Here is a 27362-nt window from a genome sequence, read left to right as displayed (position 1 = left end):
TAGCTGCTCCGGTTCCAAATCCATCACAGGAAAAGAGTCTGAAGACTGAACACACATATGCACAGCCAGATTCAAGCATGTAATTGTGTTTTTTATAGACAGAATCACAGCCAGTGCTCAGAAATAGAAATCACAACTTAGAAGGGTTGACGGGAAGGTGGCAGAATTAGTCCTGGAACACGGATGGGAAGAAACAGCGTGGAGAGCCTAGGCCTGAAAACATGCACGTCACTTAAGAGAAGCAGCAGGAACTTTAGCTAGAGAGACTATTGTTAGACAAAGATTACTATAGTTTGGTTTTCCACCCATGCAGATTTTATTACTCGTTGTTTGCTGTGTGCAAGTTGTTTTTCTATAACCAGAGTTACTTGCTGGTGAACATTGCAAAACATGCAGCAGCACTTAATTTCACCCTCCCCGCCCCCCTTGAATAATAAAAAGTTCAACATGAGAATCCCTCATGAAGATATCAACCCTTTTGTCTCAACTACATGATAAAGTTAGGTGTTTTTTGTTTGTTTGTTTTTAAAGCCAACACAAGAGGAAATCCAGAGGTGGGAGGGAAGCTTTAGGACAATGAATACAGAACACAGAATACTTGGCAGAAGAATTGCTCCCTTCAAACTAAGCCTGAAGGAAAACCATGCAAGAGATGGTAGCTATCAAGACAGCCTGCGCACACACACAGAATTACTAGCATTAAATAGGTTTTTGGCTACCTGCAGCATGGCTCAGGAATTGTTTGCCTCTTGCTACGCAGGCAACAGGAGAACGAACACCCTATATCCCCTAGTGACCGGCAAATGGATATGCATTACGACCCCGTACTCGTGTAATGTTGTATGGGTGACTGGCACCAACTTCTAAGGACAAGGGAAAGAGCAAGGGTAACTCTTTCCTACCTGAATTCAAGATGGTAAGCTGGGCTGCAAGAAATGCTTCTTGCAGCCTGGAAAAGAAGAGTCAGGATATACACCACGTAAAGTATCTAGAATTTCTAGTTCTCATATGTCTGCCAGGACTTGAAATGGAGGGTATGTGTGCCAGCCTCCACTTAAGACCCAGCTCAGGCAGCTTCATGTCAATCATTAGACTTGGAAAGCAATGCTACCCTTTTTGATAGGACAAGTATTTGATACAAGGAAAGGGGGGAAGGGGCTGCCATCCAATCGTTGCCTGGGGGAGGGAGGATGGAACTGCTCTGGAAGATGTGGTTTGAGGTGCGTAACAGGATGAGGCCACGAACACGGGGGCATCTCCTCTGCTGTACAGAAGAGGCTCCTTTCCACCCCAGGGCTAGCTTCTAACAAGCTCTTTTCTGGGAGAGAGGAAGGAAGCTGGTGCCATCATCTGAACCCACTAGAGAGACTTTCAAACGTTAAGCCACACAAATTATTTTAAAGCCGTCGGAAGAAGGTAAAATGCTGGCTCAGAAAGCAACGCGCACAGATTCTGGGGAGGGGCAGCGAGGCAACGGAAATGAGAACTTCATGTTACAGCCTTCATGTCTCTCTCCAGCTGGAGTCAGTCCACGGGCGACACACTCCCTGGTCCTGTTTTCTGCAGTACTAAGAGGCGGCGGCAAGGAGAGAGGTGATGAGAAAGGGAGCAGTAATAAACCATTTGCCATTCAAGTCCAGTTCCTTTGGGCCAAAACCCCTCTCCTCCCCCAGAGCCGATCCACGCAGAGTTCTGCAGATGAGGGGCAGAGGGTTGGGGGGTAGTGGCTTAGCGTAGGTCCTCCTCTTCGCCCTGTATGGTTTTCTTGATGCGCAGGAGCATGGTGGTGAGCCACTGGTCCAAGCGAGAGATGGAGTCATACTCCTTCACCTGACGGGGGGCAGGAAAGAACAGAGATGCAGTAAATTGTGCCTGTATTAACAAACTAACATGGTAAGCTCCTGCCTATGAAACCACTGGCAATATTCTATATAGCCTCTTTGCTGCCGTTACTGTTGTTATCTCAATTTTCTTACCCACACTTCACCATAAGGTCCTGAGGCGGGTTAGTTTTAACAATTTTTTAACTTCCCGGTATTGTATTTCTTGTACGCTGCTTAAAGACAATTGTAGTTAGGCAGCATATACATTGTAAGTTGTTTTGAATTGTTTTTAATGCTGTAACCTGCCCTAGGAAATAACAACAACAATAGTTGTTGCTTAAATATAATTTAAAAATATATTTAAAATACAATATTAAAATCAGCTTAAAACATTAGCCAACCAAAGGGGGGGTTGTCCTAAAAATATGTATCTCAGGCATTGGCGAAGTCAAAGTAAAGAGGTGTTGTCTTCAGCATATGACAGAAATTATATAATGAAGGTACCAGGTGCACTTCTGGGGGGAGGGAGGTTCACAATCTAGGAGCTGCCACAAAGAATGCCCTTTCCAGGGCTTTTACCACCAAAACCTTTGAGGATGGCGGAACCACCAAGAGGGCCCTCCGTTGATCTTAAAACCTAAGAACCTGTAAAGGTTGAGGTGACCTTTCGGATATTTGGAGTCCGAGTCATTAAAAATCAAGCTGCCTTCCCGTCATGCTAGGTCTGCTTGATCTGAATGCTTAAAAATCCCTTTCCTTGGATAAACAAACGAGTCTCTGAATCCAGGATTTTAGCTTGGAAAGTAGACATGTGATTTTAAGCGTATGAAATACATGTCAGCAGCTGGCTTTGCAGGAGCACTCGCCCTCCTTTCCACAGGCGCTAATGCTATCACCACCCCAGAAGTGGCTGTTAGCATCTGCCGCCAGAGATGCTGTTTTCCCCACAACTCCTTTTCCGCGAGGCTGGCACTCAAGGGGACTAAATCTGGTCCAGAGGCATCTAACTGCTGATCCCCATGTACCACCTGTGTTCTGATGCACATCGCTGCCTGCCTGCCCCACTTTAGAGCTGGTTGCTCTAAATAAACCACCTGAGGTCTGAAGGCAGTGTGTCTCCCAGGCACACAGAGAAGGTAAAAAGCTGGCAGCCCAGGAGAATGTGAGCCAAACTTACAGAAGAAATTAAAGCTTTCCCACCAGGCTAACCTGTTAAGATTATAGCAGGGATGAGGAACCTGTAGCCCTCCGGAGGCCGTTGAACTACAATTCCCATCGTACCTGGCCATGCTCGCTGGGGCTGATGGGAGTTGTAGTTCAACCTGTCTGAAAGGCCAAAAAACAAGAAAGACAGATCCAATATTCCCAAATCCTTAACTGTCATTACCTTATTTCATCGACCTCCTCAAACCTCCCTTTTTTGTATTCTAATTGTTGATTGTCACAGCAAATCCTTTCCATTTTTCATAATATTCTGTCATTAAATTACCTTAATCTATTTTAACCTTATCTTAACATAAAAAACCCTAAAACTTAAAACTTAAATCTTATTTATACCAATTTCTCATAACCATAACATATTCTTACATAGTTCTTTTTAACATTTCTGCTAAAGCCAAATAATTTCGTTCCAACATTTTTCTAATACTCATTAATTTTAGAAAACATTCCTAAGTAGAATTTTTAAAACTTTCTTCCAATCTTCATCCAACGTCTCTTCCTCCTGGTCTCGGGTTTTGTCAGTCCTTTCTATCCCATCCATCTAGTTCATTAACCTGGTAACCTTATGTCCGAGGCCCTTAAGTCTCTTCCATGTCCCTTCCGCAGATCTTCTTCATATTTATACCTGTACTTTACTTTGTCTTCTGCTCCTTTCACTCGTGGAGACTCCAGCTTGACAATATTTTTGTCCCTTCTCGACAGATCAGCCCCTTTTCCATAGTCCACACTGAACTCCATGTGGTATTTAAAAGCATGTTTCAAGGTCCCTCCAAAGTTGAGGACCCCCACAATTCCAAACTCCTCCCGGCCCAACACCAGACTTGAAAAGTCAAAACATCCCTGCATAGGGGGGTCTGTCTTGTTTTTTCCTTCTTTTTCTCTTTGGTTTTTTTTTTGTAATTTTAAAATTCTCAATAAACATCATTTTTAAAAAAAAATGAAAGGCCAGGTGTTCCCCATCCTAAAATTCTAGGTTAATGGACACTAGAAGTCACAGCAAGCCTCCATGTTCATACTAGGCCCTTGAGGAAAACACAGCCTTACCGATTCGGTGTAGCTGTCAATGTTCTGTTCTTCATGGGCATCCAGCAATTTCTGTGGGGGAGACAGAATATTGGTGAACTTATGGATTAGTTCCCAATTACAACAAGATGGTGAATCAGTGTCCCATTGTGCCCTAACAACGAATAGAAGATGATTTTTTAAAAAGATGCTATGGCTATGGATTCCTGACTGGCTGAATGTTATTCTGGTAACAAGAGTGGATGTAATCATGCAATCTAGGACGGATCCTATTTTAAACGAGTGATGGGATGGGACAAAAAAGCATGTTGCAAGATTTGAATGGCTTTGAATCTCCAGTCTTTTTGGTTTGTTTGATCTTCATACTAAGGAGCACCTGTGTCCCTCCTCGACACCACCCCAACCACCAACCTTTTGTTCGTCCATCCTTGCTGACCGCACAGAGAACCTCTCATTTCTCACTCACTGGCCTCTTATCCTTTGTACAAGAACACTGAAGAGCTCCACAAATTCAATCATAAAGTTTAAGTAATCCGAAGCTGGAGTTCCCAAACTGTGGTCCGCAGACCGCCAGGGACTGCAAGCTCGAAGAACAGCAGGTGCAGCATATTATATATTCAAGTTTGTTTTTAATTATACTTTCATTGCTTCTTTCAGTTCTCATATTGCATTTTATTATTTATCAGTATACATTATTTTATATTATATGGAATTCAAATTGGTATGTCATAAAATACACTAGAAAAAAATAAAAGAGGCAATGAAAATACAATTTAAAATCATTTAGCATCGAGCACAATTGCTACAACAGGGTGAAAAATCATTAAGTGGTCTGGCAAGTTTTTCGGCATTTTTTGTTGGGGGGCGGTATGGGAACCACTGAGCTAATCCAGAGTTTCCTTGTGTAGCTTCAAGACTCACAAAACTGATTTTAACCGCCAAATGGATGCTTTCTGACAGTGACCAGGACAGTAGCTCCTACAGATGTCTACATCAGCCTTTGAAGGCTAGATAAAAACTACTCACTTTAACCAGTTTGCACTCTCTGGAGTCCGAGAAAGCTGGGAACATTTCTTCATATTTCTGTATAGCCAACTGATTTTTTTAAAAAGAGAAGATGAGAAATGCAAGCAGTTAGCTGTTGGTCATTCAAAGGCTTGTTAGTAGAGCTACTCAAATTTTAGAAACCAACACACTACAGAAGCCCCAGCTCCTTCCTCCAACATGCTGCAAAGCCCAATGACAGCGCTATTACACAAAGACATTATCAACCCAGATCCTCGCTCCTATATGGCTTCAGTCCTTGACCCGTAAGTTAAACACTGGTGTTGCATGCTGTCAACATGCACAACTTCTGCCTCTCTCCTAAGAACAAGCTAGAATAAGTCCTGTTTGTAGACTTTGGACTCAGGTTTGCGATGGAAGAAAGCTAGAGCGCTATAGTCCCCCCGCCCCCGCTGTCCATATTCTGCCTTTGCCCATTCTGAACACATCCAGAGGAAACCACACACATTAAATAAAGCAGGGGTTCCCAAACTGTGGTTCTTAAACCACCAGTTAACTACAGGCTTTACCAAGGTACCCCGTGGCATGTCTGAATTTATGGTTGAAAACAGGAGCCAGCACATCCATTGCATTAAAAAGACTGATTTAGAATTGTACTTTTATTGCTTCTTTTATTTCTTATATTGCATGTCATTGCATTACAGTTCAAATTCTATTGAATTCAAATAGCAATACGATGAAATATATGTAAGAAATAAAAGCAGCAGTAAAAATGCAAGTAAAAATCTCACAGCACATTATGATTGCTGTAATAGTCAGAAAATTACCGTATTTTTCGCCCTATAGGGCGCACCGGCCCATAGGGCGCACCTAGTTGGGGGGGGGGGATAAAGAAAGAAAAAATTATTCCCCGCCCCAGGCGCGGGGCTGGGGATGCCTGAACTTCCCCCGACCCCAGCCCCCAGAACAGGCTGCTATCCGCAAGCCTAGGGAGCCCAGCAGGAACTCCCGCCGGGCTCCCAAGGCTTGCGGAGATCTGCCCGAAGCCTGGGGTGCGCTGCGGAGAGCTCCCCGGGTTTCGGGCTGCAGGCTGCTGTCCGCAAGCCTTGGGAGCCTGGCGGATAGCTTCCTGAAGCCTGGAGAGTGAGAGGGGTCGGTGCACACTCGCTCTCCAGGCTTCAGCACACACATTTCCCCTTCATTTTTGGAGGGGGAAAAGTGCGTCCTATAGGGCGAAAAATACGGTAAGTGCCCCCACCATGACCCTCATAAATTTTCAAGTGGTCTGTGGGGTGAAAGTTTGGAAACAGCCTAGACAGGCACTTGGGATGCTGGATCTTGGCAACACCAGACACGAAGCTTAGGAATCTCTCTAGGAAGACAAAAAAGCCGTTGCCCAGACCTTGGCGTTGAGCATGTCAATGCAGAAGTGGCAGAGCGCTGCCTTGAAGAAGTACTCCTTGGCGCTGTACTTCAGCAGAGGGCTGTCCATGGCGCTGGTGCCCACCTGGAGATGCCAAAGAAGAGCAATTCAAGCAAAGCTGCAAGTTTAACTTGGGGCCCCTGGAGACTCTGGCATTTGGTTCCCTGGACAGCAACAAGAGAGCGGATCTTTTCTGTGGTGGCTCCCCATCTGTGGAAAGCTCTCCCCAGAAAGGCTTGCCTGGTGCCACCACTACATGCCTTTAGGCGCCAGGCAAAACAATTCCTCTTTACCCAGGCCTATGGCTATTAACTAATCTATGGCCTGTGAAAGTACGGGTGAGTGGACTGTTATTATGATGGTTATTTCACTATTAGGACATCCATCATTATGTTTTTTATGATGTTTTATCATTGATGTTCTGCAATGTGTTTTTAATGTTGTACACCTGGGATCTTGTGATAAAGGGTGGTATATAAATTGAAATAATAATAATAATAATAAAAATACTCACAACTCCTACTGCTCCTATGCCCTACTGGCACCCTTCTCTAAGTAGGAACAAAGCAGCAATATGGCCCTTCTGACCACATAGGTTCTGTGTAGATACAGTATGTTCATCCCTAACCACAAATGAATTGGAGGGGAGAATGAACAGGGGCAGGTTTCAAAAAGTGAGCCTTCCCTTCACGTTCTTCTTTTTTTTTTATGGAAGCATGCTATAAATTAGTGGCTGGATTCCTTTTTTCTCAGTTGAGGAATTCTGAAGATGCCACAGAATTTGAGTGAGAATTGCAGGTTTTCTTCAAGGTAAATTGCTTCATCTTATAGCTATGAAGTGGGGATGTCCAAGTACAGAAAGGGGTGCAGGTGGGAGAAGAGGCAGGCTAAGACAATAGCCCTGACTCCATTAGACAACCACTGTTAGCAATCTCCCTGCAAATGATCAACAGCGAAGTGTTCAAATAGTCTACACCTGGCAACACAAGATGCTAACTGTGCTGAACATGATCTCCAGGAGATGTTGTTTGTTTGATTGGCAAGAAAAATTGTTCTGGAAGTTGCAAACTTTTTGAGGGGGCAGCAGGAGGGAATAATAGTATATACAGAACAAGCAGTGATAAGTCTTTCAGCCAAGACTTCTCTCAGGAGAAGGTGGCATTTTGTAGTTGTAACGAATGCTATTCACTAGAACCATTATTTATTTTTCCTAGTTCCTGGTTTTCCTCCAGGTATCAGTATCTTGGGAGGTTTAGCTTTCATTTATGAGAAAAACCAAGCTTCTAGCCCTCATGCCACAACATGCTTGGAAGGGTGAGAGATATCCCTGTAATCTCAATAATCAAGAGCTGAGTAAGCGTTCCAAAGTTTGGAAGGCTTCAGTACCTGCACATCTTACACATACCTGCCCTACAGTCAGCAAAACAATGTTTATTCAGTTGACAGTATGCAGAAAGTATGGACGCATCAATATTCAACTTTCCTTAGGTCAGAATTTGTATTGTCTAGATGTGCTATTTAAACTAAAACATGGGGTATACCGTCCTGGCAACGGTTTCATTTTCATATGTTGTACGCCTTTTATCTTAAGAATTTGATTTAAACAAAGATTTGTGCTGGGGAGAGAAGACAAGCCATAAACATACCTGCTCGTAGATCTCAATAGCTTTCTGGTACTGCTCCAGCTGAGCTGCGTAGGTAGCCACTTTCAGCAAACACTTGTTCGCCGAGCTGCAGGAAGAGAGAAAAAAAAGGAGCTGCAGGCACCTGGACAGGAGGAGCAACCCACCCATCTATCTGCCCTCCAGGCCGTATGACCCCAGGAAGGACCAGATGAGAACAACCAGACCAAATCACAGATGTTTCCAGGGTCAAGGGTGGTTTTTTAAAAATAAAAAGGTTGCTTCCGCAGGGGAGAAATCAAACCCTGGCCCTTTGCCATGCTCCTATTGCCTGGCAAGGTGTACATTCAAGGACAACACATTTTTTGACTACTGTGTTGACCTCTTGGTGCTAACATGATGGAGGGAGGTGGCTTAACCCTCTACCAGGTGATCGGTTCTGTTTGCAAATGACTCTCCTGCCTTCTATCCCGACAATACAAGAAAAATTTGGGGGACATTTACATAGGTTAAGTGGTGGGCATGTTTATTTAGGCAACTTATACGTTGCCCTCCATCAAGAAACATCCTAGGCTGCTTTACATAGAATTAAATGCTAAATTAAAAACCCAAACCTAAAAACAGAAGCCGTTCCAAAGCACCTACCCAACACAACCCTAGGGCAGAGAAGGGTACAAGAATACCAGAGTTCTTCAATTACCTATTAGATTCTTCACCTTTGTAGTAATCTGCAGCTTGCTCATAATGGGCTATTGCCTTGAAAGGAAGAAAATACAAAGAGAAACTGAATAAGAAATTAGACTGGACACATGAATTTGGGTTCAGACCAAAGGTGCAAACAGCCAAATATTCCACCTCCAGTAGACAGACAGAGAGCTCACAAGCAGAACAGAATGGCAATTATCCATCCCATGTGTTAGGGGCGTTTGTTGAAATCTGGATGTTAGAAGGAGCAAAATCAAGGGACACTCTTCAAAATGTACCACGGTTCCTACGTCTACATTGCTCTGGGAAGGCAATACTAAGGGAGCAGAGCAAGGCATGCCAAAGCAAGACGTACCTCTCCAGCAATTTGTTAGGGCAAGGGAAAGTCCCTTTCTCATCATACCTTTTCAATGTCTACCAGCTCCGTCTCATAGATCTCTGCTATCGTTATATGGTGCTTGGCTGCAATGGTGAAACGGCCCTAAAGGACAAAAAGACAGGTGTGAAAAATGAACTGCCGTTTCAGGACGTCTGGGTACTTGCGCGAATCCCAATTTCAAGTGGTGAGTAGTCCTCAACCTTGTTAAAAATGGGCAATTCTCTTGAGACTCCAGACTTCCTGCAGCCTTGCGCTACATTTGCAAAACACACATTCATAGCCTTTAGGTACATGTTGGGTATATCAAAGCACACTCCCTCCCTCACAAGTGTACAATTGTGAGGGATGGGCAGGTGTCATACACACAGACTTTGTGAAGGTTTACACACTAATTAACTTATTTTAAGGATGTCTGTGCTAGAGATGACGCTTGCCGGCTTCAATGCATTTCTTGGTTTTGTTCGGCAGAGCAATCTGCTTTGTACTCTAAGTACTGTCCATACTAGGTTATTTTATCAGTTCAAGGACGTGCCTCCACCTCTTAGAACAATCCTACAAAAGACGTGCTGCAAATCCCCTGACAAACAGCACAAGCATCTGGTTCAGCCAGCCGATGCGAGCTCAAGATACCTTTCAACAGAGCACTGCAAAAGCCCCATCCAAGATGCTAATATTTACTTGCACCATGGGAGGGCAATTCCCATACACAGGGAAAGTTTGCTGGACATCATGCCCCCCTCTTTGCAGTTTTAACATTTCCTCTTTAAAACAGACATATAAATATACATACACAAAACACTCTATTTTTTAAAACAAACTTGTTTTTGAATTGCACAATACGTATATCAAAACAGGCTTACCATGTCTGTGTAGATCTCAATAGATCTGAGGAGACAGTTAATGGCCTCTGTAAAAACAGAAAGAGGTAGCAATTTTAAACATAGCAATCTAAGGAAATAAAACCATCTGCCAATGCTGCTCCTTTATCCTCCATGAAAGGGACAATGCTGTGAGTATATTTATAGCACACTTCCCACCCTGGGGATCAAAAGCCACTCAAGGAAAGCTGCTGAGGCCCATAGATCTTATGGGACTTGAAAGACAGTAGCAAGCTGATTTGGAGAATTGATGGGTGTTTATCATTACCGCTTGGAGTTCTGTTCTGCATTCTCCCTTCCGGTAGGAATGGATACAATTAGAATGTCACCACATCCTACTCAGAAGGAAGATACTACAACTGGTCATTCTGCAAAACACATGCATAGCCAGTGTCCCAGGATTAACAGGGTGGATTCCAGTGCTGACCTTGTTCCGCTCCCACCCCCCCCCCCCAAAAAGAATAAATTGTTTACTGCTTTTCCAGAAACATTACAAACCAACAGCAAAACATCAAAGTTATCGCAGCTATGCTGCCCTTGTGTAGTCAGCTGAAGAACTTCAGTACTGAATATATTTAAACTAATATGTGTCCTGGTCACACACAGAATTGGATACTGTGAACTCCGACCATTTGCTAAATGGCAGCTTCTAATTTCATTGTTTTAAATTGGCAGTTGTTTCAAGCATAGCAACAAGCCACTCTTGAAAGCTCAGAAACAAGAAGAAAAGGATTTGGATGGAAATTTAAATGGTGAGCACAGGATTAGTACAGAATTCCCTCCTACCCCCTCAACACATTTTATTATGTTTGGTTTAACTTTGTGTTTGTATTTTGGACATTTATGTACACCACCCTAGCAGCCAGATCTGGATAAAAGCACCATTTTAATGTTTCCAAAATAAAATAAATGGGCAATCCAGTCTTTGGTGGCTGACAAATGAGAATGAGAACAAATAAAAAAAAAATCACAATCAGGCATAAAAGGGGTATTAAAAAGAAACAAAGAATTTACATTAGAAATGGAACAAAGATTCCTGGGAAAAGGAAATGTGTTTATTCAGTGTTAATATTTATTGAGTGTTAAAATGAAATCAAAGTAGTTGCCAGGAGTGTCTGGGGAGTGTGTGTCAGGGTGCCAACCTTGAAAAAGTATTTTTCAGTCAACTGTCACACCTTATTGCGTGGGGCCACCCTAGTAGGCCCTCAGAAGACATTAAGGTCCAAACAAGAGTGTGTGGAGACAGGCAGTCCCTCGGGATGGATTTAAATGGTCAAAACCAGCCCTTGTAAGCAGATTCAGGCTGGTGAAGCCAAGAGGTGCAAATCTGCACAAGTTAATTTGGCAAATTTTGGAAGAGTGGGTGAGGACTACGTTGTGTGTACAGAGTTCTCATCTAGACTGCATGTTATACCAGGAGCACATGCAATGCCTCTCCTTTCGGCACTTCTGCCCTGAGAAATCAACTGTTCACGGAAAGCAGAAGATCCAAAGCAAGAGGATGTAGGTGCCAAGGTGGGCTCCCTTTTCATCACATTAACCACCCCACAGACCTGGTGCATCAGCTCAGGCATCCCATGCGCCCAGGCTGCTCCGCCTCCGCCAGGCGCAATGACAAGGACGAGGGTGGCTCTTTAGCTCTGCTACTGCAGCCGATAATCAGAATGCAAATCTCCAAAAGATTAAGCAAATCCCTGGGGAGGATTAAATTTGTTTTCTCCTCAGGTTACTTTATCATCTTTTATCCTGAAATTGCTGCCTGAGTCTAGGCAGCTGCAGAAGAGGGCTCTCCCCTCCTCATTTGTCTGTCTTTTCTGCTAATTGTCACCAGCAGACATGCACATGAAATCCCAGAAGGGGGATCCTCTTCCCAAACAGGCCTTTGGCCTCAAGACTACAATGGAGCAAAGGCGCCATATAACCCAGTTGCTGCGCAGAGAAAGAAAAAATTAGTGAGAATAACATGAAAACGCCCCTCCTCATAACTGCTGCTTTCGAAGGAGGATTAAAAAAAAGACATCTGGACTTGATTCTACCTTGAAGTCCTATACTAATGACAAACACACAGGTGGGTGAATTTGAGGAACAGGCACTCTATATGCAAGGCTCACAGGCACCTTTTTCCCAAAAGGGTTGTGCATATATGCAGGTGAAGGGAGACAAAAGATCTCCTGCAAAGGTGGAAGCTGAACATTTAAGGCTGAATGTACCCATGGACTGATACGGCATGTTTAGTATCTGTGAGGCTTGCACAAGCCTGGCCAGGGGGAAGCCTGTCAACTTGAAGCTCTTATGCAATGCTGCAGGCGACTGAGGATTCAAGCTAAAGCAGGACATCTCAGTGTATAATGCAAGGAAGCCAGCTGGCACATTAGCTTTTGCCCTTCAGCAACCTACGTGACTTGCAGCTTTAGAGAGAATGTACATATTAGCATTTGGCAGTTAAGCACCACAAGTCCAGAAGTCCAATACAATGGCTGTGTTCAGATGATTGTAGCTTGGCTTATTGAAAAGAGACACATGCAAATAAAGCAATTTTAACTCCTTCCTTGAAATGTTGTGGCTCTAATTGGCCGCAGTTTCCCATTTCATTTGAACTGGTAAACTATGGTTACGAGATTCAGAACAAACCAGGACCTTAAACCAACTCCAAACCTTCACTGAGGTTCTCTACAAAGGAGAAGAGGGCTGCATGGGCGGGCAAGAGACTTGTGTGTATCTCATCTTATTAAACTGAGATGTCAACATCTGAATGCAGCAGCTGTCTTCCCTTCTCATCAACCAGAGATATGTGCACATAAATATGAATAAGTGTATGGATACAGACTGTGCAATGCACCCAGTTCCACCCAAGGCTTGGTGTACTCTGCATGATAGTGACCCAAATTCTGCAATTTAAACACATTTCGCAAACACAGTGCTTTCTGCATCAAATTCACAAGTGTGTAGAATATTTCGGGAGGCATGAATAGGCCTTGTCTCACAGACTACCATCCCTGCTCCAGCCCAAGCAGCAAATCCCTCTACAGTTTTGAGGCTGTATAACTTGCCCAATCCATTTTTTTCTTACCTTGAGGATCAGCTTTCTTGAAGGCATTGCCAGCATCCACAAAGCTCATGGCCGCATCGTGCTTGTTCTGCAGCTGGAGATGCAACTGAGCAGCCTGGCAGAAAGCATTCCCTGCAGCTAGGTGGAGAGAGAAAGGGCCTGTGAGTATGCAAGGCCTGGAATTTGTCCATGCACATAACATCAAAATTCTAAAACCAGAACTGTGAAGATGCGGAAGAGGCCTCAAGTTAAAAGCAAGAGAGAGATGGCAGAAGGGGTCAAGGCCTCCTCCTACAACCCTTGTGTTGCCAAATGTCCATACAGGTAAAACAAAGAGGACTTGACACGAACCTGCAGAGCTCTAATTTAATCTTACAGCACCCATTCAACCACCACCTTATCAAACAGTGATGGTCTCGTGTCAAATCCAGGAAAAGAGGCAGAGATAATTTGCCTCTTACCTTACATAGGCAGTCCAACCCATCAGCTCAAGACCAGTGGTCTATACTGACTGACTGGCTGCTGCTGCTCTCTAGTGCTTCAGAGAGAAGTCTTTTTCAGTCCTACCTGAAGATGCCAAAGATTGAACCTAGGAAGCTTAAAATGCCAAGCATGTCCTCTACCACTGAGCTATGGCCCTCTCTAAGAGAGAATGCCATAAATATTAGTCTAGGGTTTCACAAGAAACTGGGCCAAGACAGCAGGCTCTTCCCCCCCACTTGCTGGGGGATATTACAGTGGTACCTCGGGTTAAGAACTTAATTCATTCTGGAGGTCCGTTCTTAACCTGAAACTGTTCTTAACCTGAGGTACCACTTTAGCTAATGGAGCCTCCCGCTGCCGCCGCCGCACGATTTCTGTTCTCATCCTGAAGCAAAGTTCTTAACCCGAGGTACTATTTCTGGGTTAGCGGAGTCTGTAACCTGAAGTGTCTGTAACCCAAGGTACCACTGTATAGGTATATTATATTACAGGTCCATATTATTTTGAAGACCATATGTTTCCTGCTTTTTAGCCCAGGGACTATGCATTTCTATCACAATGAGAGAGAGTTCATAAGCAGAAGAAGAGGAGGAAGAGTTTGGATTTGATATCCCGTCTTTCACTCCCTTTAAGGAGTCTCAAAGCGGCTAACATTCTCCTTTCCCTTCTTCCCCCACAACAAACACTCTGTGAGGTGAGTGGGGCTGAGAGACTTCAAAGAAGTGTGACTGGCCCAAGGTCACCCAGCAGCTGCATGTGGAGGAGCGGGGAAGCGAACCTGGTTCCCCAGAATACGAGACTACCGCTCTTAACCACTACACCACACTGGCTCTCCAAATGAGCAGTTGGGGTATGCAGTTCTGAGGAATGCAAGGCAAGGTTAACAAAAGCAAAGGGTGAGAGATAATGTTACGTACCACTCCAGTTCTTGGCCATTTTAAACATATTGGCCGCTCTTGCATAGATATCACATGCTTCCTCGACCCTGGAGGAGCCACCCCTAGAGAGGAAAGAAAAGATACCACTGAATCAGCTTGCTGCACTGGCAAACAGAACCATCTGCTTGGAAAGGAACATGCTCTCCGGGGGGGGGGGGGGGAGATGCCTTACCCACATTAAGAATGCTACACAGCTTTAGACTGGGTCTGCACCCACAAATATAAGGACACGGAACAAGAGATATTGAGAGATGCATAATTCGCGTCTCCCTTTTTTATGATTTCTATCATAGAGAAGCGCTGTAAAGTATACAATTCAAAGAAATAAAAACTAGTGACTTCCCAATACTACACGGGAATATTAATAACAGACCAGGTAAACACCTTGCGTGCCAAAGAACCTATCTAAACAAGGAGGTCTTCACTGAGCACCTGAATGCCCCTAATACAAGGCAAGAAAGAAACCACACTCTTAAAGCCCATTTGAGCCCTACAATTTACACTGCACTTTCTTCTGATCCTAGGAATAGATGCTCTGTGAGGTATATTCCACAAAGAGGTAAGAGGCAAACAAAAATTTCCATACGTAAAAATGCCAGATTTGCCCTAAACCCCCAACGTTCTTCAAAACAAGATTCCCTGCCCACCACGACACCACATTCTTCTACTGAACAGACATGTCCATGTCTTCACTGAATGCCAAGGATTTGGTTCTTCTGAAAATTTACTGCAGATGGCAAGTAGCTAAACCTTGCCAGATGTTTCAGCTTTGGCAAAATGAGTCCTGTGGTTAGAAAGAGAAGCATCATCAGGCCAAGGTTTCTTCTGCTATGAAAAGAGAAGAGGCCCAGAGTAAAGGGCAAGAGAGCACAGAAGAACAACGTAATACACATCTTAACAGATGTTCCAAACACACATAACAGTTAAACCGTCAGACACCTACAAAACAATGTACAGAATCTGGTCTGGGTGATTTTCACACTATAGGGACTGGAAAAGCAGGCTTTGCTTACAGCCTCCAAGCAAAGGCAAGATGTCAATTATGGTTTAGTTCACTGGGACTGTGAGGTAGATTCCTAGTCTGGGAGGCATATGGCCATTGCACAACAAACAGTGGAACAGTACAGTCCTCTGGACATCTCTCCCAGAAGTGGCTCCCAGAAGTCCAGCGGTCACCAGAGTTACAGGATCCCACCCAGGAAAACTTGGATTCAAAAACCAGAAAGCTTATTCGTACTATGACACTGGTAACAATGAGACTGGATTACTATGATGCACTCTATGTGGGGCTGATCTTCATCCAAAAGCTCCAGTGGCTAGATTTTTGTGCTTGTAAGCTGTTTTAAGGTGTTTTTAATGTTGTTACCAACCCTGGGACCTTAAAGTGAAGAGCAGGTGTCTAATCACAATCGTAACTGGGGCAGATGACATGTGATACCTCTGCTAAAACATCTGTACTAGCTGCACATATTTTACTTGGCCAGGTTCATGGTTATTGTATTAACATACAAAGCCTTGAACAACCTGGGTCCAGAGTACCTTAAGGACCACCTGCGCCCTTATATTCCAGCTTGAACACCAAGATCATTTGGAAAAACAGTGTTAGTTGTCCCCTCCCCTCTAGTTCAGAAGCCCATCTGGCTCCAATGTGAAGTTGAGCATTTAATGTCACTGGTTTCACGCTGTGTAATACATACTCATCCAGCAGAGGTTCAGCAGGCATCCTTGCAGCTAATTTTCAGGTAACTCTTGAAAGCTTTCATGACAGGAAGCCTATCTTTTTCTACATGACGGCCATTTTTTATGATTCCGTATTTTTATGGTGTTTTATGTTTTATTGAACTTGTATTATTTTGTTGTACACGTCCTTGATATTTTATACCAGGAGATATTCTATAGTTTCATAAATAAAAATATTTTGGGTTCCTAGTGCCAAGCTCATTTCCTCAGTCTTGTGCAGCATAGTGTTTTATTAAGTGCCTAGCAATTTAATTTCCTAGATGAGGGGTCTGTTTCTAGCCAGGTATTACTTGCAGTCAATGTCATTCCTCTCTCTCCAAAGTCTTGTGGATCACCCAGACAGGATTTTCCCAGCATAAAGTGAGATGAGACACTTCTGTTTGTCCTTTCCAAAGCTCAGTACAAACTCTACTACAAAGGAAAACGACCCTTTGTGTTCTTCCAAGTCCTCTTTAACTCTTGGAAGAATTTAAGGAAGGGGATTTGTGTGTCAGGTACTAGAGGGGGACAATCATCACCGGCAACCCAGTTTATAAAAATCCATCCTAAATGTGCACTCTCTCTTTCACACACACAAAATATACAAGGAGAGAACACTACAGTATTGAAAGGAATTTTTAAAAAGCAGCACCGGTGAATACTTTAATCCACAGAATACCCTGGCTGAAATCTCCTCTGCTCAAAAGCATTTAATGAGGTATGTATTCTTAAATCCTTTAAAAGCCAACAGAGACATTCTCATATATTTGACCTCAATCTCAGCCTCTGGGGAAAAGCACACCCATAACTCGAGATCCATATTACAACAGGGCTCCATACACTTCACAAACCTCAAGCAGTTTAGCAATCATAGCCCTCAACCTCAAGGAATTGAAGGTTTGTCAAGACACTGACTAATATCTCACTCTCCTCTTTCTGAGCACTGCAATTCCCAGAACTTGAAAGACATATAAATGGCATCTATGACACTTGCAGATTGACGAAGGCATGTTCTTTCAGAAGCAAAGCCCTTCTGAGTTCAATGAAGTTTACTTCTAGTCGCTGAGCCCTAATCTGATCTAAGAATCTATTCCATAACAGTGAGAGTATTGATCCCCCAAGACAAGCACACAAATACTTTTTACCTATGAATATTACATATTCATCAATAAGCTTGGCACCTTTGTGGCTTGCAAAGGAAGAATTCCAGGTGCAGAAACAAACTGCCTTTTCATTTTTAGCACCCTGTTTTGTCATCTCCCCTCTGTCTTCCCACTTCATCTCGCCAGCCTTCCTAGAAGTGACTGTTTTCCTCCCACGCCACAGAAAATCACCAGCCCCTGATACACCAAGCTCTTTTTTTTTTTCATACTCTCTGAGAATTCATCATCTACTTCAGCTCCTTGCATCTCAAGGCCCAGATGTGTATTATGTGCAAGAGGAAGCTGGCCTTGAGTCACCAGTTCTGTCATGTGCCCTCCCTTTCCTTGCCTGCCCCTGACTAGGCAGCAGTGGCGATGGCTGCTTCAATAACAGATATTGCCAAGAGGAAAAAAACAGATGCACAGCCGGAAGAACTGCAAGCACAGACCAGTTCTCCTCCTTCTTAGCCCACAGGTTATAATGCAACAGCCACCAGCTACGTCAGCCTCCATCAAAGCATTCTTTTCAAGAGGAAAGGAGCAAAAACATTTCCCACAAACACCATTATTGTTACCACAAATAACTGAAGGGCAACTAACCCTTCCATTACACACATCCATATCAAAGCAAAATGCACTCTTATTTGCCAGCTAGAAAATACAGAAGGTGCTACCCCAGACATTTAAGTAAACTTCCCATTTCTAAGAAAATGCTGCATCTCTTGCTGCTGTACTTTTCCACTTCAAATAATCATTTAATTCATCCCAAACTACATATTATGCAATAAGAAAGCAGAAGGGTCCTCTTGAATTTGACAGTTAAAGAAAACAGATCCTTTTCTCTGAGGGAAGGCATATTCTATCAGGGACATGATACAGTCTGTTTTAAAGTGATGCTGGTTTTGCTATGTTTTTAAGTATTACCAAATATTACTGACCTTTTAATCTTAATTGGAATGCTGTTTTAATGACGTTTTAGTTCATTGCAATATATCAGTATTTTAAATAAATAAATAAAACAAAGCAAGGATTTACTTCACAAAATTCGGAACTGAAAGGCTTAGCAAAGTTTTTATCTTAGGCAAATACAAGATTCCTCAAGGTAGGTCTGTGCATCAGAAGCCAGCCTGTTTGTTTCTTACATCCTTAACATTTATGGACCTCACCGCTCCTGGGGATTCATTCAGCTCAGGGACATCCAATCCATCTTGTGAAATTCTGATGTCCTTCAGCTTTTTGGAGCATACAAGTTTGGAGGGAGGAGGTGGTTATTAGCAGTTTCTACCATTTCACTCCAATAAATATGGGACTGCAGATAGTGACGGACATATAAAAAGGGCAGGTTTTGTATCCTGTTGTGCCCCTAACTGCTAGCCTGCTGCCACGTATAGCTTATCCAAGATCTCCCTTTACCACCATTCCCCCTTTTTCTCAAGGCTTGACACTGTTATTAAAATTGTAGGTGTGCGACTAATAGGTATGCCTAACCCAGACAATGCTCCTCGTCTGTGGGTGGTGGAAGACATCCATCACGTCACACGCTTCAGTCTCCCCAGTCAGCCTGGAACCAAGTCCCAGGTTTTAAAATTATTTTTTACTTCATGCCAGTCTCAACAACTATTTTCAGCCAACTGCAGTGTTCCAAGTTAGGCAGACAGCCATGCTCTGTTCTTGTTCATGATCATATCCTCCCTCTTCCTAGGGAGAGGAGAAGAGAAGGTCCAACTTTATGTAAACCATGCCTTACAACATTTTTGCTTCCACCTCCTAAAGCCTTTTACCCTTTCAAACAGCACTGTCTCCGAAATGCTGCTAGCAAAGTAGGTGTAGGCTGCTCTTATTGCAGGCTCATTCAGAAGCGTCTCCATTTTGTTAAATAAGCACTGGTGTGTGCAAGAATATCATCTCAGCTACTTAGCAGTACTAGCACACATTCAGAAAAAGCACAGATAGAATCAGGGTGATTAGTCTCAGGGAAACTAACAAAGCTTCCCAGGATGACAAAAGCTCTGACAGACTTGCCAGTCACTATTCATTACCTGTACAGATCCTTAATCCCTGCACAACACGGCATTAGTCTTGCACAACCCCTCCTCTTAAGCATAAAGCAGCTTGCCGTCTTCTGAGAAATATACTTGCGCCTTAACTACTCTTCTGTCTTGCAGCCTGGAAAACTACAACAGTTAACAGAAACTAAGCCAAAGCACAGGGGCTTCAATAAACTCATCTGCCTCCTGCCAAGGTAGCAGCTCCCACCAGCAATGTTATCCCAAATCCCAGTTATCTCACCTGGGCTCAGCAAAAAAAGCTGTGAAGGCGGAAATTAGGAAAAATAAGAAATGCTTGGGACTGTTATTCCATATTCAAACTCACAGCAGTGAGGAGCGGGGGAAGCAGAAGAGAAAGTGAAAGTATTAGGACTTTTATTTTTATGGTGCAGCAACATTTAGGCTACATTGCATCACACATTAGACTATGGTTTAGGCAGTTTCTTCTATGCAGGTTATGCATACGAGCATCTTCTGTCATCAGCCAGGTCTCTAGTTACCAAAGTATTGGGGGGAAACAACCACCCTCCTAATGTAATTAAAAGTGGGAAGTATACAGGATTAATGTCCATGAAGAAAGGAAGCAAGGCCCACATGATGAAAATCAGGTGAATGGAGTTGCCTTAATTCAGGTGCTTTCTAATGGGTGCTTTGTTTTACATTGTCTATTTTATTGTTCTTATTGTGGTCTGAACTCATCTCCTAAGGGAGGAAGGACAGAATATCAATGACTTCAAATATAAAAGTTTACAACTGTTTCAAATTCATAAGCAACACGTGTACAGCACTGACAGGAACCCTGCAACACATACACTGGTCTGGATCTTAAAACTATTCAACATGACTGAGCAGGCTTCCACAGATACAGTCAGTGGAGTTGGTCACAGCCTTAATTCAGAGCACTTTAACTCACAAGACCGTCACTTTTTGACTATTATTAGAATTTGGTCTGTCCCACCCAACCCGCTCCCAAATAAAGCTGGACCTACAGCCTCTTCCATCGCCACAATAACCTCCACTCAAAGAACAAACTCCAGAGGATTCCCACAGTTTCAACAGCATTCACTTAAGCTCACTGCAGTGAAGTTACCCCTCCGTAATATTAGACAATCACCTCCCATTGACTCAGCTTCACCCAACAGCTCCTTCCTTAAAGCTCCCATGACATTGCCCTGAAACAGCGACTGGACCTAGTCCACTTGCCTGCAATGCATCTTAACCAATCTTCAACACATTACTCCAATTAGCAGGATCTCCTGTCACCAGACTGTCCTACAATAGCCTATTTTCTTCTCCCTTCTCTTCACCAACTTTCTGATCTCTTCACCAACTTTCTGATCTTCCAACTCACACAGATGTCAGCAGCCCTTCCCCTATGAATTACTAGCACCTTCTCCCAATTTAATCTGCTTCCCGGAACTTCCCTGACCATTTCAACATGAAGCCATTCAGTTTATCTCACCCAATCCCTCTCTTTAAGTATGCCCCTCCCACCAGCTAAGTTTCTACATTTCCAGCTACTTCCATCCTCATTCTAGTCTCCTTTAGCCAATGTTATTTTTCTGTAATAAAGCTATAGAGTTTCAGAACAAATCTGAGATTTTCTGCTGAATGTTGGCTCACCTCTTCCCCTGGATATACAACCCTGAACAATGGCTTGTGAGGAGCCACAGATTTGTGTGGTTTAAGGTCTACCTTCTTGAGTCAGAACTACAGCAGTGATCTGCTTCCAGACGAGCCACACAGCTAGACCCACTGCTAACATCCATCCTAACCTACCTTCCAATATAAACTTTCCCAACTCACTATTATCCATACTTAGTGCCACTCTCCCAGATTCCTATTTGTTTATAGAGACTCCACCATGGAGCTCTTATTTCCTTCTCACCTTCGACAAAGAGTCCCCCTCATTACCAGTGGGAGCTAGTCCATTTTGGGCAAATGACAACCTAAGCAAACTAGCTCCCACCTGGCTGCCTTCTTACTTTTGAGTTAGTTAGGGGATGGCACTGTCTGCCGCTGGCAGCAATTACTGTTGATTCTCCTTTCTTCTGCCCTACCAATCTCAATAGACACCAGCCACTAGTATATTATCTCCTGCCCACACACACTGGCAATTCATCACTCCCACCAAAGAGCTAGGATAACTCAGTCAGTAGAACATGTGGGTTCGAGCCCCAAGTTGGGGAAATAACAAAAATATTATTATTTATATACCGCCCATCTGACTGGGTTGCCCCAGCCACTTGGGGCAGCTTCCAGCAAAATATAAAAACGCAATAAAACATCAAACGTTAAAAACTCCCTTATATAGCGCTGCCTTCAGAAGTCTTCTAAGGGCTAGATGACCCTTGGTGTCTCTCCTAACTTGACGATTCTATGATCTGTCAAGCCCGTCAGTCATTCCCTCCCACTGTCTTTACACTTCATTGCCACTTTCCCACAGTGACACCCCTCACAATATATCCCCACACAACCATGTGTGTGCTTCCTGCATTTCCACATGACCCAATGCCCCAGAGTCTCATTACTAGAGGTGGCTGGTTTTAGGGAGAGCAAAACACTGTCCCACCAACCCTGCCCACCTGGTGTTCGCCCACTTTGCGAACTGACCACTTAAGCCTAAGTGAAGATGCCCATCTGGAGGTGCATGCCTGGGGATGTTTGGATCTTTACTGCTTTCAAACAGTAGCAACACATCCTGTAGAATTTTATCTGCATAATCAAAATGAACAAGAACCAAAAAGCCGTATTGAAAAACGTGACTTTCAAGCCATCTGGCCCAAAAATGGCAGTTAGGCATTCTGTTTTGGTGAAGGTAACCCTAGTTTAAGGAGCCATTTGGTGCCTAGCTTATCTAAGTTTTTAACATTGCTCCGAATCAGCCCCCACCCGGCTGCCTTCTTTCTTACAGTACATGGCAGTGGTTCTGCCTGCCATAGGCTCTGGCTCCACCTTCTGTTGGTCCTCCAGCCTTCCGCCCTACCAGTCCCAAAGGGCACCAGCCGCCAGAGTTTATTACCACAACTCCAATCCCCATAAACACAAGCACCTACACACCAGAGATTTATCAACCCCACCAGAAATCCATTAACCTGTCAAGGGAGGTTTTTTTAGTGTGCGATGTTGTACTGTGCTATTGCTACTTTTTGTTGGGAAACCGCCCAGAGTGGCTGGGACCAACCCAGTCACATAAATAGGGCTGCCATATTTTGAAGGGGGGGGGAGGAGGACGTTCTGACAGCTCTCACTTTAAATACCCCCCTACTATATGTAGGCTATAGAAGCTGCAATGGGGGGCGGGGAGAGATGGGGGAAAGCAAGTCTTCAGCCACCACTTACGTCTATATCCAGAAACTCCATAAAACATATTTTGTTGCACTGTGCAAAATGTTAGCTAGTACCTTTCCCGGGAAAATCAGAGGCTCACTATGTCAGGTTCCTACTGGAAGACCAGACAAACGCTAGAACATTAGCAGTGGCAAAGTTTTTACTGGTGGTTGCAAGAACCAACGATCCCTATATTTTGAACAAAATGCTTGTTTAACCTGGAGGCAGGCTGTATGAATTGTGTATTGCTTTGTATTGATTTGTAATAAAGATTGATGATGATATCGAGAAAGTAGAGCCAGAGACATTTTGGCCAGTTGTTGTTTTTTTTAAAATAAATTTTACCCCTGAAAAAAGAAGATGTGTCCTGGGAAAAGAGGACACATGTCACCCCTTATTAATTATTACAATTATTATTATGACCCTGACTCTGCTCCCTCCCCCGCAGGGACACCCCCCCACACACACCGCGCGCGCGCGCGCACTTCCCGCATTCCCACATGACCCAACGCCCCGCAGTTTCTCTCCCCCCCCCCCCGCCACCGGGCCCGCCTCTCCCTCGCCGCCTCGTCCTGCTCGAGGGCCTCACCCGAACAGCCCCGAGAAGAAGCCTTGGGAGCCGCGCACTTTCTTGTCCGCCTCGGCCAGCAGCTGCAGCGCCTCCTTCTCTTTGCCGCTCGTATCCATCGCCATGGCCGCCTGAGGGAAGGAGACGGAGACGACGACGACAGCGGAGGTTGGAGTGACTCGCCTACCGCCGACTTCTCCTCACACTGACGGGGAGACCAGACACCGCCGCCGAGGAGGAGGAGGAGCTGGCGCGAGGAGAGCGTGCGCGCCTACGTCACCGCGCACGGCCCAACCGCCGGCGTCGCCCCGCCTCCCTTCCTCCGCCGCCACGTGACCCGGTGAGCTAATGTTGTTGTTGTTGTTGGAAGCCGAGGCTACGCCTGCAAACGCGCCTGCGCACGTCGCAGCCGCTGGCTCGCACCACCGCGCACTCTCCCCCCGCCCCCGCTTGCTCACGTGGCCCAGGCTGTGCTGACTCACTCGGAGTCATGTGACGAAAGCAGCCGCAAGGTTGTTCGTCGCGTTACAGGCGATTAGAACGGAGGTGGTAGAGTCCACTGAGTGGAGAGGAGGAGGGGGGTGTTGAGGTTGGCTCGGCTGTACCACTTCAGAGGAAGGGGGGGTATAGATTTATTGACGGGTTTGGTTTTTTAAAAAAATGACTCCTTTTTTTAAAAAAAGATAATTCTTAGTGAAATAGAAAACTAGCGGAGCGGGGATTTGTATATATAGAATGCTGTTTGTTTTGGTTCTGCAAACAGCCTAAATAATTATGCATTTAATACTACTACTTCTGCTAATAATAATAGAAGCTGTCCCGAATATTTAAAATATTTTGCATAAGGAATCTATAAGTTACTACCAAGAAAAGATTGGACCCGATACTGGAAAAATCCCCACCCTCAGAATTGATGTAAAAATATTTAATCTGTGTTCGAGACCTTAGAATTCTTAAAGCAGTATGCGGAAAGGATATTAAAATGCTGATTTCTCAGGGGAAGAGAACGGATGCATTTAATTTACAGTAACTATTTCGAAGTTTGCACAACACATATAAATTAAAATATGCATTTTTTCACTTTTTTATGCCTTTCCTCTCCCCCTCCAACCTCTTATTTAGTCATGAAATAAGAGAATTTTGTTCCCTGCTGCTGTGACCCATGGAGACCTCTAAAGGGCCCTGAGGAGAGAGAAAACCTTCCATCTTACATGTAGATGGAAATACTTTAAATGCTTAGATACTGAATTCAGCAGGACTGGTTCAGGATTGCATTGTTAATGCTTCAACTCAACAAGCATCCTTTGGAAAGGAGGTCAGAATGTGGGGTTGCATTTGGAGCCTAACCATGTACCCTTTAATTCACACAGACTGCCACTCTTGCCCTAGAACAGCCAGCGCCTTGTTAGCGCCATAACTGCATGAAAACAGAAAGCAGAGGTCAGGGAAACCTTGCCAGAGGAAGCCAGTGCCTGGGCAGGATATCATTTGTGACCAGGGAATCTAGAGAAAAAACTGAAAAGATTAACAGCTGCTCTGCGTGCCCACACAACAGTATGTTGCAGACATGGGAGTGGATGCAAAATGATGTCACGGGCAGAGCATAAAACAACCAACTGCTCCATATTCTCCATTTCGTCTCGCCTTCTCCCAACAGTCAGCATTCCATCACTGCAGGGCATTGCTATTAATTTTTTTATATATTGGTAATTTGTACTAATGTAATGTTTTTATATGTAACTCTGCGTTTCTGTGACCTTTTGATTGCCTGTTCTTGCTTCAGTTTGTTGCACGCTGCTGAAAGATACTTTTAATACTCTTAACAGGTATAGAAGTGAAATAATCAATTCTCACTGCACTGGTTTTACCTTCACCTTTGTGAATTTATTTATTTACCATATTTTTCGCTCTATAAGACGCACCAGACCATAAGACGCACCTAGTTTTTGGAGGAGGAAAACAAGAAAAAAAAAATTCTGAATCTCAGAAGCCAGAACAACAAGAGGGATGGCTGTACAGTGAAAGCAGCGATCCCTCTTGCTGTTCTGGCTTCTGGGATAGCTGCGCAGCCTGCATTCGCTCCATAAGAGGCACACACATTTCCCCTTACTTTTTAGGAGGGAAAAAGTGAGTCTTATAGAGCAAAAAATACGGTATTTTATACCCTTCCTTTCTCCCAGTGTAGAATCCAAGGCAGCTCGCAACTTGGAATGAAAAACGTGTGTTACAAAGAACCACTGATATTTACAGACTTTTACAGTGGTACCTCTGGTTACGTACTTAATTCGTTCTGGAGGTCCGTTCTTAACCTGAAACTGTTCTTAACCTGAAGCACCACTTTAGCTAATGGGGCCTCCCACTGCCACCGCACGATTTCTGTTCTCATCCTGAAGCAAAGTTCTTAAACCAAGATACTATTTCTGGGTTAGCGGAGTCTGTAACCTGAAGTGTATGTAACCCAAGGTACCACTGTATATGCATCTGCATCTCTGTAATTTGTTTATTTATATATACACATACTGAATGTGTTCCCCGTATAGTTCCCTTATTGTCTGTATTGTTATGTGTTTGTACATATGTTTATGATACTCAACATAATTAAAATAATGATAATACTGTGTGGGGGTATTAATGTTTTTTGTTTGTTACTATGGTATGTATTTTTGTGTTTACAGTATAAAACCACCCCATGATCCTTGGATGAAGGGATGGTATAGAAATTTAATAAATAATAATAAATCAACAAACATTGGCTTTTTTTTAAAGAGAGAAAGAAACCCAATAATAATTAAGCATCTAATTAAGCACCTAATAAGGCCCCAGGCAAGGGACGCGGGTGGCGCTGTGGGTTAAACCACAGGGCCTAGGACTTGCTGATCAGAAGGTCAGTGGTTCGAATCCCTGCGACGGGGTGAGTTCCAGTTGCTCGGTCCCTGCTCCTGCCAACCTAGCAGTTCGAAAGCACAGCAAAGTGCAAGTAGATAAATAGGTACCGCTCCAGTGGGAGGGTAAACGGCGTTTCCGTATGCTGCTCTGGTTCACCAGAAGCGGCTTAGTCATGCTGGCCACATGACCCAGAAGCTGTACGCCGGCTCCCTCGGCCAATAAAGCGAGATGAGCGCCACAACCCCAGAGTCAGTCACGACTGGACCTAATGGTCAGGGGTCCCTTTACCTTTACCTTTACGGCCCGAGGCAGGGAGGTGAGGCAAGGCAGGTGAGATGGCATATCCTTGATGGTTCCAGTATTCCAGCCCCATCCGTTGGCCAGAAAAGGAGCAGCTATATATAGCAGCCTGCCCCCACCAAAATGCATCATTTCTAGTTTCCCCTGGGTTCTCATCCCATCAATCAGAAGACTGTAAGGGCTGCAGGTTTGTGTGCACTGTGTACTTAGCAAGAGGCGCAGGTGAGTTGATACTGATGGCAAAAATAGCAATTTCATAAAAACTGCATCATTTCAATGATTCCATTTTCCTCTGAGGTGAAAAGGCCTGTGCTGGCCTACCTTTTATAGTACAAAATGAGTTTTAGGTATTGTATATAGCAAGAGAATGAACTGTCAAGAGTCCACGGTGACCACTGTATACATGAAAAGAGAATTGGCTAAGCGTGGCAATTTTGCTTAATCTTGAATTGTTTTGTAGATGGATGAAAGAGGGTGTTGAGAGACATTTAATGAATAGGTAAATTAGTCAAAGCCTTAAGAAAGGAAGATACTGAAAAATGAGTACTGTATATGTAATCACATGATACTACGAGGGCTGAGCTAAATGATTTTGATTGGTATAGTTTGGGTTGCAACAACTAAGATTGCTGTGATGCTTTGAGTGATCAATAGAAATCACATGTGTAATCTTGGAATGGATACAAAGCATTGCATTGGATATGGTTCACCACAATGCTAACTTTTGAGGCTGCCCCTATGTGCATTTGTATTCTGATAAAGGTCTATTTTTTCACTTGGAGCCTGCATCCTTTTGGCTTTCTGTGAGAGATACCTTCCA

The 27362-nt window shown here is 43.9% G+C and overlaps 1 protein-coding gene and 1 long non-coding RNA gene across 2 annotated transcripts; one reads left to right on the top strand and one right to left on the bottom strand.

Moving 5' to 3' along the window:
* Positions 1–70: 70 nt before the first annotated feature.
* Positions 71–23610, bottom strand: NAPA (NSF attachment protein alpha). The gene is made up of 11 exons (XM_081019198.1): positions 23378–23610; positions 14529–14611; positions 13150–13266; positions 10062–10108; positions 9226–9303; positions 8818–8873; positions 8142–8226; positions 6475–6579; positions 5094–5162; positions 4089–4139; positions 71–1830 (listed from the first exon to the last, which is right to left on the bottom strand). The coding sequence occupies exons 1-11, from the start codon at positions 23479–23481 to the stop codon at positions 1729–1731; spliced, it is 897 nt and encodes a 298-aa protein (XP_080875324.1). The 5' UTR covers positions 23482–23610; the 3' UTR covers positions 71–1728.
* A 255-nt stretch (positions 23611–23865) lies between these two features.
* Positions 23866–25964, top strand: LOC308484593. Its single transcript, XR_013990022.1, has 2 exons — positions 23866–25182; positions 25537–25964. It is a non-coding gene; the product is annotated as an uncharacterized lncRNA (long non-coding RNA).
* Positions 25965–27362: the final 1398 nt, after the last annotated feature.

This window comes from Podarcis pityusensis (genome assembly GCF_964106645.2).
Source record: "Podarcis pityusensis genome assembly, chromosome: 8".
NCBI lineage: Eukaryota > Metazoa > Chordata > Lepidosauria > Squamata > Lacertidae > Podarcis > Podarcis pityusensis.
Note: the sequence above shows the minus strand (reverse complement) of the source record. Positions and strands in the feature narration are given on the sequence as shown.